Source organism: Eucalyptus grandis, chromosome 1 (assembly GCF_016545825.1).
Source record: "Eucalyptus grandis isolate ANBG69807.140 chromosome 1, ASM1654582v1, whole genome shotgun sequence".
NCBI lineage: Eukaryota > Viridiplantae > Streptophyta > Magnoliopsida > Myrtales > Myrtaceae > Eucalyptus > Eucalyptus grandis.
This window is the reverse complement of record NC_052612.1, coordinates 3,865,943-3,881,853: the sequence shown is the minus strand read 5'-3', so window position 1 is coordinate 3,881,853 and position 15,911 is coordinate 3,865,943. Positions and strand designations below refer to the sequence as shown.

General features: G+C 36.7%; 1 protein-coding gene across 1 annotated transcript; it reads left to right on the top strand.

Annotated features, from left to right (window-relative positions):
• Window positions 1-8,826: 8,826 nt before the first annotated feature.
• On the top strand, window positions 8,827-10,872 carry LOC120292829. The gene has a single exon (XM_039311273.1). The coding sequence runs from the start codon at window positions 8,827-8,829 to the stop codon at window positions 10,870-10,872; it is 2,046 nt and encodes a 681-aa protein (XP_039167207.1).
• The last annotated feature ends 5,039 nt before the right edge of the window (window positions 10,873-15,911 follow it).

Below are 15,911 nucleotides of genomic sequence, written 5' to 3'. Positions count from 1 at the left end.
AAGAATAGTTTGCCCATTATATGGACAAAGCTTATTGAGCTCATGCAGCCACAACGGACAAATTATATATTTCTATAAATTTTAATTATATGATAGTTAATATTGTCTAATAGAAATGAAGAGAAAGTAAGAGAAACACTTCAAGTCAAAGCAATCAATAATCCAAAAATAGAAAGAAAGATAAAGAGAGATCCCTAAAATTTGTGGAAATCTTGTTGCCTCTAGAAACTATTTGACGATAAAATATGAACCCGGCACAAAGCAAGAAGTGTCATTCACGCATCTAACATTTTCTTTTGTTATTAATCCATTGGATACCTGGAAATAAACAATAATCTTTACCCAAATTTTTAATCCTTTTGAATGATTGATCTACATATAAAGATGGAAAAAAGGTGAGAAAGAAGAAGAAGAAGAAGAAGAAGAAGAAGAAGAAGAAGAAGAAGAAGAAGAAGAAGAAGAAGAAGAAGAAGAAGGATATTTTGCCCAACATGGACAAAAGGCAAAATGGTGATGAAAAAGAAGAAAATAATAGTTTGCGCTTTAGATGGACAAAGCTTATTGAGGTCATGCAATCTTAACAGACAAATTTTATATTTCTATAAATTTTAATTGTATGATAGTTAATATTGTCTAATGAAAAAGAAGAGAAAGTAAGAGAACCACTTCAGGTCAAAGCAATCAATGATACAGAAATAGAAAAAAGATAAAGAGAGATCCCTAAGATTTGCGGAAAACTTGTTGCGTCTAGGAATGATTTGACAATAAAAAATGAACCCAGCACAAAGCAAGAAGCGTCATTTACGCATCTAATATTTTCTTCAGTCATTAATGCATTGGATACTTGGAAATAAGCAATAATCTTTACCCAAAATTTTAATCCTTTTAAATGATTGATCTGCATATAAAGATGGAAAAAGGTGAGAAAAAAAGGAGAAGAAGAAGGATATTTTGCCCTACATGGCCAAAAGGCAAAAGGGTGATGAAAGAGAAGAAAAGAATAGTTTGCCCGTTATATGGACAAAGCTTATTGAGCTCATGCAATCTTAACGGACAAATTTTATATTTCTATAAATTTTAATTATATGATAGTTAATATTGTCTAATAAAAGGAAGAGAAAGTAAGAGAACCATTTCATGTCAAAGCAATCAATAACTTAGAAATAGAAAGAAAGATAAAGAGAGATCCCTAAGATTTGTGGAAAACTTGTTGCCTCTAGGAACGATTTGACGATAAAATATGATCCTAGCACAAAGCAAGAAGCATCATTCACGCATTTAATACTTTTCTTTTGCATTTAATGCATTGGATACTTGTAAATAAACAATAATCTTTACCTGGAATTTTTAATCCTTTTAAATGATTGATCTGCATATAAAGATGGAAAAAGGTGAGTAAAAAGAAGAAGAAGAAGAAGAAGAAGAAGAAGAAGAAGAAGAAGAATATTTTGCCCTATATGGACAAAAGGCGATGAAAGAGAAGAAAAGAATAGTTTGCTTGTTATATGGACAAAGCTTATTGAGCTCATGCAATCTTGACGGAAATTTTTTATATTTCTATAAATTTTAATTATATAATAGTTAATATTGTCTAATAAAAAGAAGAGAAAGTAAGAGAGCCACTTCATGTCAAAGCAATGAATAATCCAGAGATAGAAAGAAAGAGAAAGAGAGATCCCTAAGATTTGTGGAAAACTTGTTGTCTCTAGGAATGATTTGACGATAAAATATGATCCTGGCACAAAGCAAGAAGCATCATTCACGCATCTAATACTTTTCTTTTGTCATTTAATGCATTGGATACTTGTAAATAAACAATAATCTTTACCCGGAATTTTCAATCCTTTTAAATGATAGATCTGCATATAAAGAGGGAAAGAGGTGAGAAAAAGAAGAAGAAGAATATTTTGCCCATTATATTGACAAAGCTTATTGAGCTCATGTAATCTTAAAAGACAAATTTTATATTTCTATAAATTTTATTTTTATGATAATTAATCTTGTCTAATAAAAAAGAAGAGAAAGGAAGGGAACCACTTCAAATTAAAAGCAACAATAATCCAAAAATATAAAAAATGATAAAGAGAGATTCTTGAGATTTGTGAAAACCTGTTGCCACTTGCTTTTGGTGGGGATGCCTTTTTGGAGCGTCTTACTTATAGTAACTCCACATTAAGGGGCAAGTTTTCTTTTTTCCATTTCTTTGGATAAATTAAAATTTCTTGTGGAATTTTGTCACTGGTTGAACTAAGGTCATAATTAATAATGTTCGGGTTTCACAGTTAATAACCTAATGGCATCTTCCACTTTTGGGGACACATGATGCATTTGTAAACATTTAATTTTACCAGCTAGTGATTCAACCAATTGAGTTAGATCTATCTTGAGCTCCATTATATTCGAGGAATGATGGTTAATAATTCTTTTACCTTCCTAGATTTTTGAATAGATAAAGTCTTTTGACAAACAAATAAGAGTCATCTCAATATGTATATGTTGCATCTTGTTGCAATCCCATTAAATTACTCAAGATTTGCAAAACAATCAGTTCGACTAGTCACTTGAACTGAACTAAACATTCAATGTCATCATTTCATTAATTAATATTAATGAAATCTGCTGATATGAACACTAATCTCATAAAATAAATGTCTGAAGGAGAAAATATTTCAAGTTTCATACGTGTAGTTGTTCACTTGAATTGCAAAAACAAATTGCACGCAAACCATTTCTGCACGTTACTACTCACTTTGGATAGACTTTTTTTTTCCCGTTCAATTACTTTAAACAGAATTTTCATCCACGTAACCCTAACTACTAATAGTGGTTTTAGAAATAATTCCATAAAAACACAAAGCACGACAAGAAGAACTAAGGAAAAGGCAATATTGAAACCTCTGCTTTCAACAGATACAAATAATTTACTTCATCCTTTCTTTCTTCATTTTACATGATCCCAAATGCAGATTTAAGGAAGAAAATGACATTGCTTAATACTTTTGCATGTTTATTTTCTTATGGCTCTGTCACATTTTAAGAATCATTAATGTAAGACATACGAAATCAGGGAAAACATACTAGAATGTCCAATACAATTTTCTATCTTTTTCCAAAGCTCAGAACACCTACTTGTTTCCAAATTTTGCAAGGAAAATGGTTAATGATTTTAAGGTACAATCGTATAATCTATTAATTTAATTATTTGATAAGTTTATTTTGGAATAAAGAGCCAAGAGTTGTGCATCAACTATAAGACACCAACGTGACTCACAAATTCCTGTCAAAATTTTTTCTAAAGGAAAAAGCGTGAAACCTGAACCACGTAACCTCGTAGAAGTTAGCATCGGGTGAAAAGGGGAAAAGAAAGAATATAAATGGGTCTAAGTTAAAGGAAAAAAAGCAAAAAAATCAAAATTAAAGAAAAAAAGAGGCTAGTGCAACAGAGCCAGGATCAGGCCGGGGGTGTTTCTGAATTTGGTTACAAATCCCCCCGTGGTTAACCCTTCAGTTTTATTTACGTGGAATGGGGGCTCCGATAACCACGGCCTTTGTTTAAGGTCCTTAGGCTGGACCAAAGAAAAAAAGAATATGAAGTGGGTCTAAGTTAAAGAAAAAGAATCGAGCTAAGAATTGTAGCATTGCTTTGTCTGATGGCCAATTTTTTACACCACTGATTAACCAGCCTAATTTCATAAAAAAACCCATTATTAGGTCAATCTCAATTCTAACCCGAATTTTCTTTCGTCTTAAGAAAATTATCGACTTTCACCTTAGTCCAAATCTACTCCTGTTAACCCTTTGTCCAAAAATTGTCATTGGTTTCTTCAATATTATCGATATTAGGAGGTTGTTGTTGTTTCATATGGGGAGAGAATATTGATGAAGACGTAAGTTCTTATAATGAATCTCTAATTGGCTAGATATTCATAATTTTGAAGAAACTAGTGGTGATTTTTGGACACGTGGACAGATTTAGGACTAGACTAAAATTTTGGTGAATTTTTTAGACAAAAAGTTCATGGAAAATTTGGAATTGTACCTAAAGTTGGGTTTTTTTTAGAGAATTAGACCCTCATCAACATGACCTGAAAACGACACATGATTGTAAGCTTACTCAAATTGAGTTTAAATGTAATAACTTTTTATACACAAATAAAAAAAAATGTGTTATTTGCTAATAGACCTTTTCAATCTGTCTATGACAGGCTAACACACGATTAGTTAATTGAGTTAACATTTTACCTGGGTCAATGCGATCTAGTTAGATACACTTAAGCACTCTATTACTCATTTGAACATATTTTTATAATGGTTTATTTCTTAAAATTATGATATTGTGCGACTCCTTTATAAAAGTGTCATATTTTAAAGGTATGACGTGATTAATAAATGAGTCAAATATGTATGAGTGATGTAGAAAAGTGCATATAGAAAAGCAAACGCATAAGGGATAAGTACAAAAAAAAAATCATAAACTGACTGTACGTATATCAATTTAGTCCTAAATTTTTGAATTTGGTCAATTTAGTCCTAAACATTTTAACGATTTACTAGTCTTTTTGGCCAATTTTAGCAATAAATCATTGATGTAGACGTTGGCCATTCTACATGATATGGTTGGTGCCGGCATTGATGTTAATTTATGCAATTTTTAAAAAAAGTTCTCAATTTTTTTTAAAACTTTTTTCATTTTTTTTTCATTTTTTTGTTTCCACCATGTTTAGTGAGGGTCATTAGGGCTTCGGCAATGGCCTGCAACCCTTGCCAGTCACTTGACAAGGCCATTATGGCCATGGGCTAGGCAGCCCTTGCCCAGTGATTAGCAAAGGTCACTATCCATTGTGAGGCCCTGATGACTCTTGATGGCCACGGTGAAAAAAAAGAAAGAAAAGAAATGAAAAGAAATATAAAAAATTCATAAAAATTGTCTATGTTAGTGCTGATTGTGCCACGTAAGATGATTGACGTCTATATTAGCGATTTCTAGCTAAAATTGGTCAAAATGATTGCATTAGCAAATTATTAAAATATTTAGGACTAAATTGATCAAATTGAAAGATTTAAAATTGAAATAGATAGGTTTATGTCTTTTTTAGTAATTCTTTCGAGTTTTTCAGGGAAATGATGTCGAATATGGAGAAGGGTTCAAAGTAGATGCTCATGCGAAAGAGATTCACACGTGGATGAAATAGATTTGAAAATACAGGCAGTGATAGAGAAGACAATGAGTGGGCCAAATGCAACCACGGTATCTTCCTCGAGATAGAGGCTTGCTCACTCAATGACAGTTCTACTAAATTTCCTTTTGGTGGTGGGAAGTTTTGACTGCCAATTCCATCAGTGCCGGAGACAAAATTCAAAATTGGAAGCTTTTTATCTTTCTTTAGGAGAAACGACGATGTTATTAAACAATTGATGATGAGATCAATGCATCCCATTCATTGAATTATGTTGACTCTATATGAGACCTTCGTAATTCAATGGTTGATATTGACTAAGCTTATTTGCATAAGGCTAATGCAAATGTCGACCCAACTTAGATTCACAAACTCTAGCAAAAAAAAAAAAAAAAAAAAAAAAAATCAAAAGAAGAAAACAAATGACTCAAATCATATGCAAGTTAAAAACATTTTGTGGGGTATTCATGAAAAACAAAGAAAAAAAGACCAGGGGTCCAAGTGAAAAAAAGGTAAGATACAAAAAAATGTGCCTCGAGTCTTACCTAATGATCACTTATAAACTTCTACTTTTGAAACTATCAAATACACACTTGAGTTTTATCTTTGGAGGTCACTTTACACATTTACATCAATTATCTTGGTGTTCCTATATAAAAATGTTATTTTCTTTAAAATACTTTTCGCAAAATCCTAAATTCTCACATTCACCCAAAAAAACTTGAAACAAAACAAAAACCAAACCACCCAACCCCCAACTAAGATATTAAAACGAATTTGCTAGAGGGACAATCTAATGTCTATGATTTAGGTTTGCTTAGAGGTATGTGAATTGTATTTCCATAAATAGAGGGTGTAATTAGTCATTGGGTCAACAATAAGATAGATTTTAGGTATTTTCCCCATAATAAAAGGACCCAGTCTAAAATCAATATGGGCACCACTTTGCAAAAGTGAAGAGAAAATGATAAACTGATTTATAGAAGAGATGATGCAACAAACTTTCATTAACTACTTGAACAAGTGAGTCATGTTTAAAGATTCAATAAAGATATATTGCATCATTTACTACTCGATTTCATCAACTAGTATTGTATTTTTAGATTAATAAGAAGAAGAGACAAAACAAAAATTTAGTCTTTGAATTCTCAGTAGATGTTCAATTTCATCCGTGAACTTTAATTTTGGTCAAATTGATGCTTGTGCAATCAATTTTGTTTTTTTTTTTTTTTTTATATGGTTCTATAAACCGAGGAATTAATACTTTAAAATATAGTAGTGTGATTAAACAATACTCATTCTTCAGCCACATATGACTACATTGTATCTTGATTAAATGTCTATCTATTGAGAAAATCTTTGGCGGTTTATTACCACCGTATCAGCGTCATATGTGGCATACATTTTTCACTCATTCCACTAAAATATTGACACGTCCATCAATCCGTGTCAGCTGACATGGAATTTAAATAAAAAAATTTAAAAACTTTCACCCCTCAGCTCTCTCTCCTCTTCCTCTTCCGGAAACCAGCGGAGTCGCCGGCCGTCACCACCAGCGGAGTCGCCGGCGGTGTGATCAAGCAGATCACCGCTGCATCCAAGCGAGCATGGCCGGCTCCCTCTGTTTTCTCCGTCTCGTCGTTCTCGAGATCTGGCCATCCATGGCCTAAATCGTCGCTTGTCCATGGCCGTCGTCGTCATCGTTTATCCATGGTCAAACGCGGTCAGGCGTTGTCTCTATCGTTCATCAATGGCCGATCACAAGCCGACTGCAAGGGACGATAGATCTCGATATTTGAGCTCTGTCCATGCCTTCGAGATCTCAACCTCGCCCGTTGCCATGGCCGATCACGAGCCAACTGCAAGGGACGACTGCAAGAAGATGGCTTCCTCTTTTTTTCCCCCTTGATATCTAGGCTCTGTCCATGGCCTTCGAGATCTCGACCTCTCCCGTCGCCATGGACGAGACCAGATCTAGAGGCACGATCCGGTCTAGATCTGGACGGAAAACCACTGCGAGCCATCATGATGATGGAGGAGTGGCTCGGCCGTCGACGGGGCCGACCACAAGCCGACTGCAAGTGATGACAGAGCCGGCCGCGAGCAAGGACAGAGGAAGACGGAGAGCACGACGGAGGGGAAGCTTCCACGGGTGGACAGATGCAGATTTTTTTAGTTTTACTTTTATTCCACATCAGCGCACATGTGTCAATTTGTTATTGGATTTTAGTAAAAAACACACACCACCTTAGCAGCCAATAAATATTTTCTCGTATGTATTTCGGTATTACATAATTTTATTAATGCTCAATTTGAATGCTCATTTGATATTTTGCATAACTATGTTGTTCTTCAACTAGGTCGATCTACTTATCCTATAAAAGCACACTCATATAACTTTTTCAATGGTATCAAACTCATCAATAATATCAAGTATTTTGCTAAATGTTGGATCACCAAATATTTCATTTAACTCATACTGAAATTTCATAATTCAAAACTTGGATGGTTACAGATAGATGTATAAGTAGAATTGAGACAGAATTAATATAAAGATAAAACATCAACCCAGCACAAATTATTTGCTGATAAACAAATAAGGAATAATCTCAACGTGTGTTTCTATATATATATTCCAACTATTTTTTCAATGTATGTTGTTGTAACCAATATTATATTAGAGTGAAGCAACAATATTCAAACTAAGCAAAAATATGGCACTCAATTTGCATACGTGGATTAAATAGAACATTTAAGGCTTTATCATATGAAGCCTCTTGCTTTAGGTCTTTTTGAAGCTTTGGCATTAAAACATTTGTGCTTTGGTAATTGTTGTATTAGGAGGGCATACGTGGACTCATAATTAACCTATCTAAGGCAGACCTTTTCATGTCGAGTTTTCAATGTTAAGATAAACTTTTTTAAGGAGGGATTTGAGGTGTTTAATATTTAATATGCTGCGACCATAAATAAGATTAAGTTGTCCCCATAATATTATACCTGTTGATTTTTTTTAAGTATACGATGGAGTTTTACACGACTTTAAATGTCTGTTTGCGTCAATGTTTTAAAACTCAAGCTTCGATTAAGAAAAATGATGGGCAAATATGTTGTTTTCATTACGATGGTAGAGTGATAATATCATCTATTCTAACGGAGGAAAAAGGACAGCCACAGTACAAGGCCAGCTATATAAATTCTTGTGATCCTTGCGGGAATGGGAGGCAGAGCAAGGCTAGTGCCCTGCACGTGCTTCTTCATCTTCCCAAGTCTCAAAGTCCCAAGCATTGACCCTCTCCCAACATCACCCAAACCACCTCCCAACCATTTGCTTTGCTTGTCAATTTCTACTTCAAGGCTTCCTTATAAAGTTTGCAATGCACTATTTTCTTGATGCATGTAAACTCTCGTAATGGATGTTGAGAGGATAGTTTTGTCATAACCAACATTATATTAGAGAGAAGACACAAAATTCAAACTACACAAAAATATGGCATTAAACTTTATCTTGGATTTGTGGAGAAAATGGAACATCCGAGGTTTCATCGTACTGAGCCTCTTGCTTCAGGTTTTTCTCATTTTATTTGCACCCCTTAGAAAGAAAACAACGGATCGCCACATTGTTTTCCTCTTGTGGTTGGCCTATTTGATGGCTGATTGGGTAGCTGCATTTGCGGTTGGGCTCATTTCTCACAACCAAGGCAATTCAAGTGCTCATGTAGTAGAAGTAGATGAAGGACTTCAAGCATTTTGGGCCTCATTTCTCTTACTACATCTTGGCGGTCCAGACACCATCACTGCCTTTTCTCTCGAGGACAGTTCACTTTGGCCACGGCATCTGCTCAGTCTCATCTTCCAAGTCTACACTGCCATCTATGTCTTTGTGCGGATATTTCCTAGCGACAAGTCGCTAATGATCCCAACGATTTTGGTGTTTCTTGCAGGGGTTATAAAAATTGTAGAGAGGACACTGGCACTTTATCTCTCGAGCCTTCCAAGGGTTAGGGAATCGACGCTTTTAGAAAAGGAGCTAAGAATGGCCGAAGACTCACAATTGCTTGAAGAACTCAATGTTCTAGGGGATGGACATGGATGTTCTGATGAAGGAAGAGCAAAGCTTGATGAGAGCATTGTGATAAAGCATGCTTACCCATTCTTTCAAATCTTTAAGGTTTTCATCGTAGATCTCATCTTCACAAAACAACAACGCGAAATGAGCTGTGAATATTTTGCCAAAGTTTCTGCAATGGATGCGTTGAGAGTGATATCAGTCGAACTTGATTTCATTTATGAAAAGCTCCACACAAAAGCATTGACAATACGTCACAAGTGGAGCTACATTTTCCGCATCATAACTTGCACTAGTGTTGCAGTGGCTTTGGGCCAGTTCAATCGCTTGAAGAAGTATGGACTCCTCGAGCTTGATGTGAAAATTACTCATGTCCTTCTTTTCGGAGGGATTATTCTTGATGGGATAGCTCTGTTGATGCTCATTTTCTCCGATTGGACTATTGCCAGAATCAAGTATAACACCACATGGTCATCTAAACTAGATTTATTTCTCCACAAGTTGGTATCCACCATGGATTACCTGAGGAAGCCTCGATACGCCACATGTGAAGTAGAACCTAACACCAATGTTACTTACGAGGTCTTAGATACACCATTAATATTTCTAAGGTGGTCAGAATCTATCTCTGCTTGCAACCTATTTTCTGAGGCATTGAAGGAGAGTCCAAGAAAGATATGTAAATGCAATCAGTTCTGGGGCATCATCATTATTAAAAATATTTGCAGTTTGCCATTTCAAATGGTTGACAAGATCATCTCTTGTGTCCATCAAGCTGGTCAGACAATTGAAAGATTCTGTGGTAAAAGATCAATGATTGTGAATGCGAAGTATGTGTCCAAGAATCACTTTATTAAGAAGCTATGGATTATTATCTTTAACGAGGTGAAAGAAAAATCTAGGGGATTGGATAATCCAGAAAAGGTGAGGCATATAGTTAAGACTAGTGGTAATCTGTTTTTCCCGCGTAAATTGTTGTCGAGAAATCTCGATGAAGTTGTAGAGCATATCACCAAGGCTAATTTCCATATCGATATTATAAGGTTGCATATTGCTACCGAAATTTGGTATAACATAGAGATATCCATTGGAAGAAATGATGAAAGGGAGTTTAGCAAGATCTTGTCTGATTATATGTTATATCTTTTACTTAATCAGCCTACTGTTATGTCCACTGTGGCGGCGGTGGGTATTGCCCAAATGATATCATCAGAGACGCTTCGCGAGCTTCGGGACCGCATTATCAGTGATGTGACCAAGGATCCGGAAGGGATGTGCAAAAAATTGTACAATACAGTGGGCTTTCGAGCAAGGGCCGTGTTGGGTGGTAATTACCATTCGGAATCCTTACTCAACGAAGGGGTCCATTTGGCCCACGAAATGGAAGATCTTGGGAAAATGAAGTGGAATTTCATGAGCCAAGCGTGGCTTGGGATGTTGCTATATGCAGCAGTTAATATTAAGGGAGAGGCACATGTGCAGGTGCTGAGCAAAGGTGGAGAGCTTCTTACCTTTATTTGGCTGTTAATGGCTCATTTCGGTTGCTTCTACAAACCTGAATGGGGCATGTATTACGAATTCTGGGATGAGTGGGGTGAGTATCTACGTTCGCAATCTGATGAATAATCTACTCAGATATTTCATCCATATTGTCTTATTTTTACCCTCATGACATTTCTACAAATTTTTGTTTGAATAAAATATACTAGTTTGTGTATCTTTGTGACTAATGTGGAGAATGAATGGATTGTCGTTCCTTATATAAGCATTGCACATGCCTACTCTTATTGATAGTAAATAATTAATTCATACTTATAATTTTTTAAAAAATAAGAAAGTCTAATAGGTTTTGCTTCTTATAGTAAAATGCTAGATTTTAAATTTACACAAGGGATAGTAATTTTCTCAAAGATGGGATGTAATATCAGGATTTCGCATTCATATTTAAGGACACGAATGTGTATAATCGTCCTCTCATTGTCATTCTCATAAGGAAGCTGACCATATGGCTACTTTTCCTATGACTTTTTTTCTCGACAACTGACTGATTGTTTTGTAGGAAATAGATTTGAAATGAGGAAGTGTAATTTTCACAAAAAAAAAAAAAAAAAAAAAAATTCAGGTGGTGTAATCTCGCTCGATTCGTTAAATAATCTAATTTGACTATTTTTGGCTGTGAGTGTAAAATGATTTTGTATATTTGTAATGGATATGACATCAATAATTCCCCATGAGCTTTAGCAAGGGGATCAATTATGCAGAGATAGACAGATGGCATCCAAGGTTGATGCTTGAACGCAATTCATCTTCTTCATAAACAGGACAGTATAAAGTCAATTGGCAATACACAAATCGAGAGCCATATGAATTCGTATGATAAAATGCCAATTGGGAAGAGCTAAGGCATCCGCAGATCGATCCCACGAGATGCGGGATTATATGAAAGAATCACAAATCAGCTCTTAAATTTGGAATGTATCTATCGAAGGTTATGGCTACGTAACTCGCACCATGCTACTGTACATTGCTAAGCCTCATCTGCCTGGAGTCCCGATTTGAAGTGGCGATGTACAGAAAAGATATGACTAAAGCATCAGAACTCATGAAATTTAATGATTTATTATTTTTTTTTACTATAAGTTATTATGATTTATCAAAAATAATTTTCTTAAATTAATAATTTTTACTCGCTTGTCAAATCGTGGCCTCCGTACATTGTATCGGTAGTCCACCGTCTCCTCCCTTCTCAAAGCTTCGTCCGTTCGCGCCACGGGACTCCCATCGCCCCAATCCTCCACCGCGACGGACGACGGAGCATCCGCTTCGACGGGCGAGCGCAATTCCGGCGGCCTCCGCTGCCGCTCCGCCCATCGACTCCGGATCGTCGATTCGGAAGCCGATCAAGCTCGTGGCCCGATACGTACTTCTCTTGCCCGTCACCAACGCCTCATGGGAAGCGAGATCCGAGATAATCGGGGAGGTCGGCGATGCCAGTGCGACCGAGAGTGCTGCGTCGCTGGAGAGCGAATTGGTTCCGAGGAGTCCGTCTAGGAGCAGGGCGAGCGTTTTCGGCATTTTTTTTCTAGTGATTATGTGCTCGAAGATCAGTAGAGGAATCCTTCGAATGAGATCAGGATGGGGAAGCTGGCGGAAGATGTCAATGCTCTCGCCGGGACTATATGTTGCTATAAGGTAAATTAAACTGAGCTTTGAACAACTATCGGATGGTGATGCTTTTGTTTCTGGTTCTGAATGTGGTGTCATTTGTTTTCTGCGATGTTTCTCCAGCTTAAGTTTCTCGGTTCGAATGATGGTTCGATGGTTGAAATGTGGTTTTAACCGAATTTCGAGCGTTTTTGTCGCTGCCTATTGCTTGTGTCAACGCAATGCATACCATGTCATTGGAAGAAAGAGAGTTCCTATGGGCTTTTTCGGCAGAAGATGAATTCCATGTAATGTCATATATTAGAGTTTGTGGTGCTTTGATAAATTCCTGATATAAAACTGACAGATGCTGGTGCTTAGTCTGTGGGTAATCAGTTCTAGTACTCTGCTATTTGTAGTTTGAATGTCAAGTCCTCATTTGAATAATCTAGAAATGATCATCTGGTAATTAGAGAATATATTGAACAACATGCTGCTGCTTTGTTGTAAGAAGTACTTTGTCTCTATCATTTGTGTGTGTGCATATCTAAATTCTCATCAATCTTTGTCCATATCAAGTTCTGCAATCAGAATGCCTGAGTTCTCTAGTCATTAGCCATTGTTCATGTAGTGTGGGAAGTCATCATTAGAATTGCGCGTGACAGAACATCCCCATTGTATTCCGCCTTTTGATTTTGGACCAGCACTGCTTCATTGACAATGGCAGTGCAAGGCCTCTATTATTAGTCACTGCTTCTGTAGACAGAATGGTTCTCAAGAGGCCAATCCACATTGACACTTACTTGCAAATAGCGCGAGCTGTTACATGGGTCAGGTGCTCATCAATGGCGTACCAACTGAGAGTAACTCAGTCCATAGAAGGTATTATATGAAGCAGTACTTCCGATCGATGATAGCATGCTACTTCCTCCCCTCAAGTTGATGATTGCTTCATTGGCTTATAGGGCGAGAATACACATTTCCATATGCTGCCACTAAGCAGTTGCAGGACCCACGTTACTCCTGATCCTGAAGGATGATGTCACTTTGATGGCCGTGCCTTAAATTTGTGTTTATTCTTCGCAAACCATATTTATTCTTGCATTTTTCTTTACTCTACTCATAAAAACTATGGAGGAGTTTGCTAATTTGCGAGCCATTCACCATTCTCTAATTACCAAAAATAAAAATAAATAAAACAAACCCATCCAAGCTATGGACAAGCTTGCTAATCAACATCCTCTTGCCAAGAAATATTGGCAGTTTGTCAAGGTTTTCGACTTGTTCAAGCACAATACTCAGATGTCAGATCTTCACAAAGTTGTCCCTTCCCTGATATAGTCTCATTACTGATCCATTCTGCTGTTTAACTTATACTGGTAATTTCCTGCAGAAATCCAGGATTCCTCAGATTCAGTTGCACTAACCACCTATTTCACATTTTTGGCTTGTTATACTAGAACTGGGAAATCATCTCAATTAAGGCCATCTCCCCAGAGATAAAGAGATAAAAATTACTTTAACAAGACAGAAAAGAAGGAATAAAATGAGAAAAAAGAAAGAGAGAAGAACATAACAGAGATACTATGGTGGAGGACTTGTCCAGGCTCCAAGCTTTATTTGCCGAAGGTTGTGTCTTCTGTGATATGCCAGCTCTGGCAGACAGAGATAGCATTCTGATAAGGGATGCTTGTTTTGAGAGCTCATTAATATGCCATTCACAGCAAATGAATATTCATGGGAGGATATTTGGAGGATTTTAATGCGAAGGGCTTTTCAATTGGCCTTTTCAACCACATATGCCTTTGCTGGTGCGGCACCCTGGTTCTTTGAAGTTGACCAAGTTGAATTCTTGAGACCTGTGAGTACTCATCCAGCACATGATGTATGTCTAGCTGCTGCTATTGCATGACTTAGCTGCTGAGTGTGGATCTGTGGCAATGATTACATGATATGTCTGGTGTCAGTCTTCAGTAAGCATGACTTGTCATACTTGAGCCTTCACTCTCTTGCAGTTTTACGCATATGTGTGAAATTATGGATCTGTTCAGTGGAACATCATAATATTAAGGATATTATTTTTGGGATGAAGGCGGATGTTGGCAATTTTCTCTGCCTCAAATGTTGTGTCCTGTATACGGAGCTTGACAATCCAGCTGAAGCCCTGATAAATGTTGAAGCTGTGGCCCACGTGATGCAACCTGGGCTCAGATCAAGCGAGGTACAAGTGGGCCATGTGTGTTACATTTTCTTTTAGCAAATTTTGATACCATTACTCTGATCAGAAGTCAAAGGATGCTGTGATTAGGGGATATATCTCTTTACTCCCCACTTCTTTTGGGCCCAAGTTATCTACCATCCCTTAACATTATGATCTTGCATAAGAAAATCAAATAGTGAAACAAGAATGAACTGGTCACCTAGTTAAGGGATACTGAAGTCTGTCTTTAACCCTATCTAAATGGTGAACTGTAAGTTACCATATCTGTTGTCAGACTTGGTTTCAGAACACTATGTCTTAGATACTCCTAATAAATTTGTTGTTATCTCATCTATTGTCCTAACTGGTATCAAACGAATTCAACTTTACATTAACTATACATCCTGAGGCCTTGAATGATGGATTGAGTATTAGGAAGTTCCATCCATGGAAGAAGAGGCATGGCATAACCTTGAATGTGTGGATGCTGAGAGTTGTCAGACTTAATCCTCAATACACTTCTCCAGTGACTGAAGCGAACGGCAATGCTTACTCGCAGATTGAATGAGAATTAGTGGGGGACTGAAATTGGTACTCAAAAAGTAGGACAACATTGCCAAGAAAAAGAGGAACTCGGGGCCATCAGTCTAGTTAGGAACTTAACGGATGTCTAACCCACCAAACATGTATCAGCATTGCGAAGTCCAATTATTTACTACATCTGAGAAAGTCTCACTGCACGATGAGATGAACCAAAGATTAGAAGATGCCAAGTAAAATGATGTTGGGAAAGAAGAGCACCTGCCAAGTAAAGTCTCACAAGGACATGGGACTAAACATGTCACTGATTCAAATTGATGGACGGTGACAGGAAAGTTGTGAACTTCCACATCTGATGGTAATAAACTGGTACACTGTTCAGCGTTGATATGTGAGTGTTTTTTGCTTTCTGGCAGAGTTGTTTGCTTTGTCCTAATGCTAGGTCAAGGGATTACATGCTTGCCATTGCATCAAGAATTAACAGAGTTCTTATGATAAGGCTTTTTTACGGTGGAATTCTTTTGAGAAATTTTCTTGCAAAACATGCTTGGAAGCAATTGGTAAATCGGCATCCTTCATAAAATAATCCATCAACGATGCAGATTTAGACTATTCGACAATCTGCGGTTGGAACTTGGGAGTTCATTGCTACTAGATCCAGTCGCATTTATTAGCAATTTATTTGAGACATTTCTCTGCTGAACTGCTTATGCTTACCCTATTTCTATCCTTGCATGATTGAAAATGGAAAAGGTTAGAACAGAGTATTCTTGCAAACATT

Coding starts and splice junctions, on each gene's coding strand:
- LOC120292829 (XM_039311273.1), top strand. CDS start 8,827: ATGGCTGATTGGGTAGCTGCATTTGCGGTTGGGCTCATTTCTCACAAC.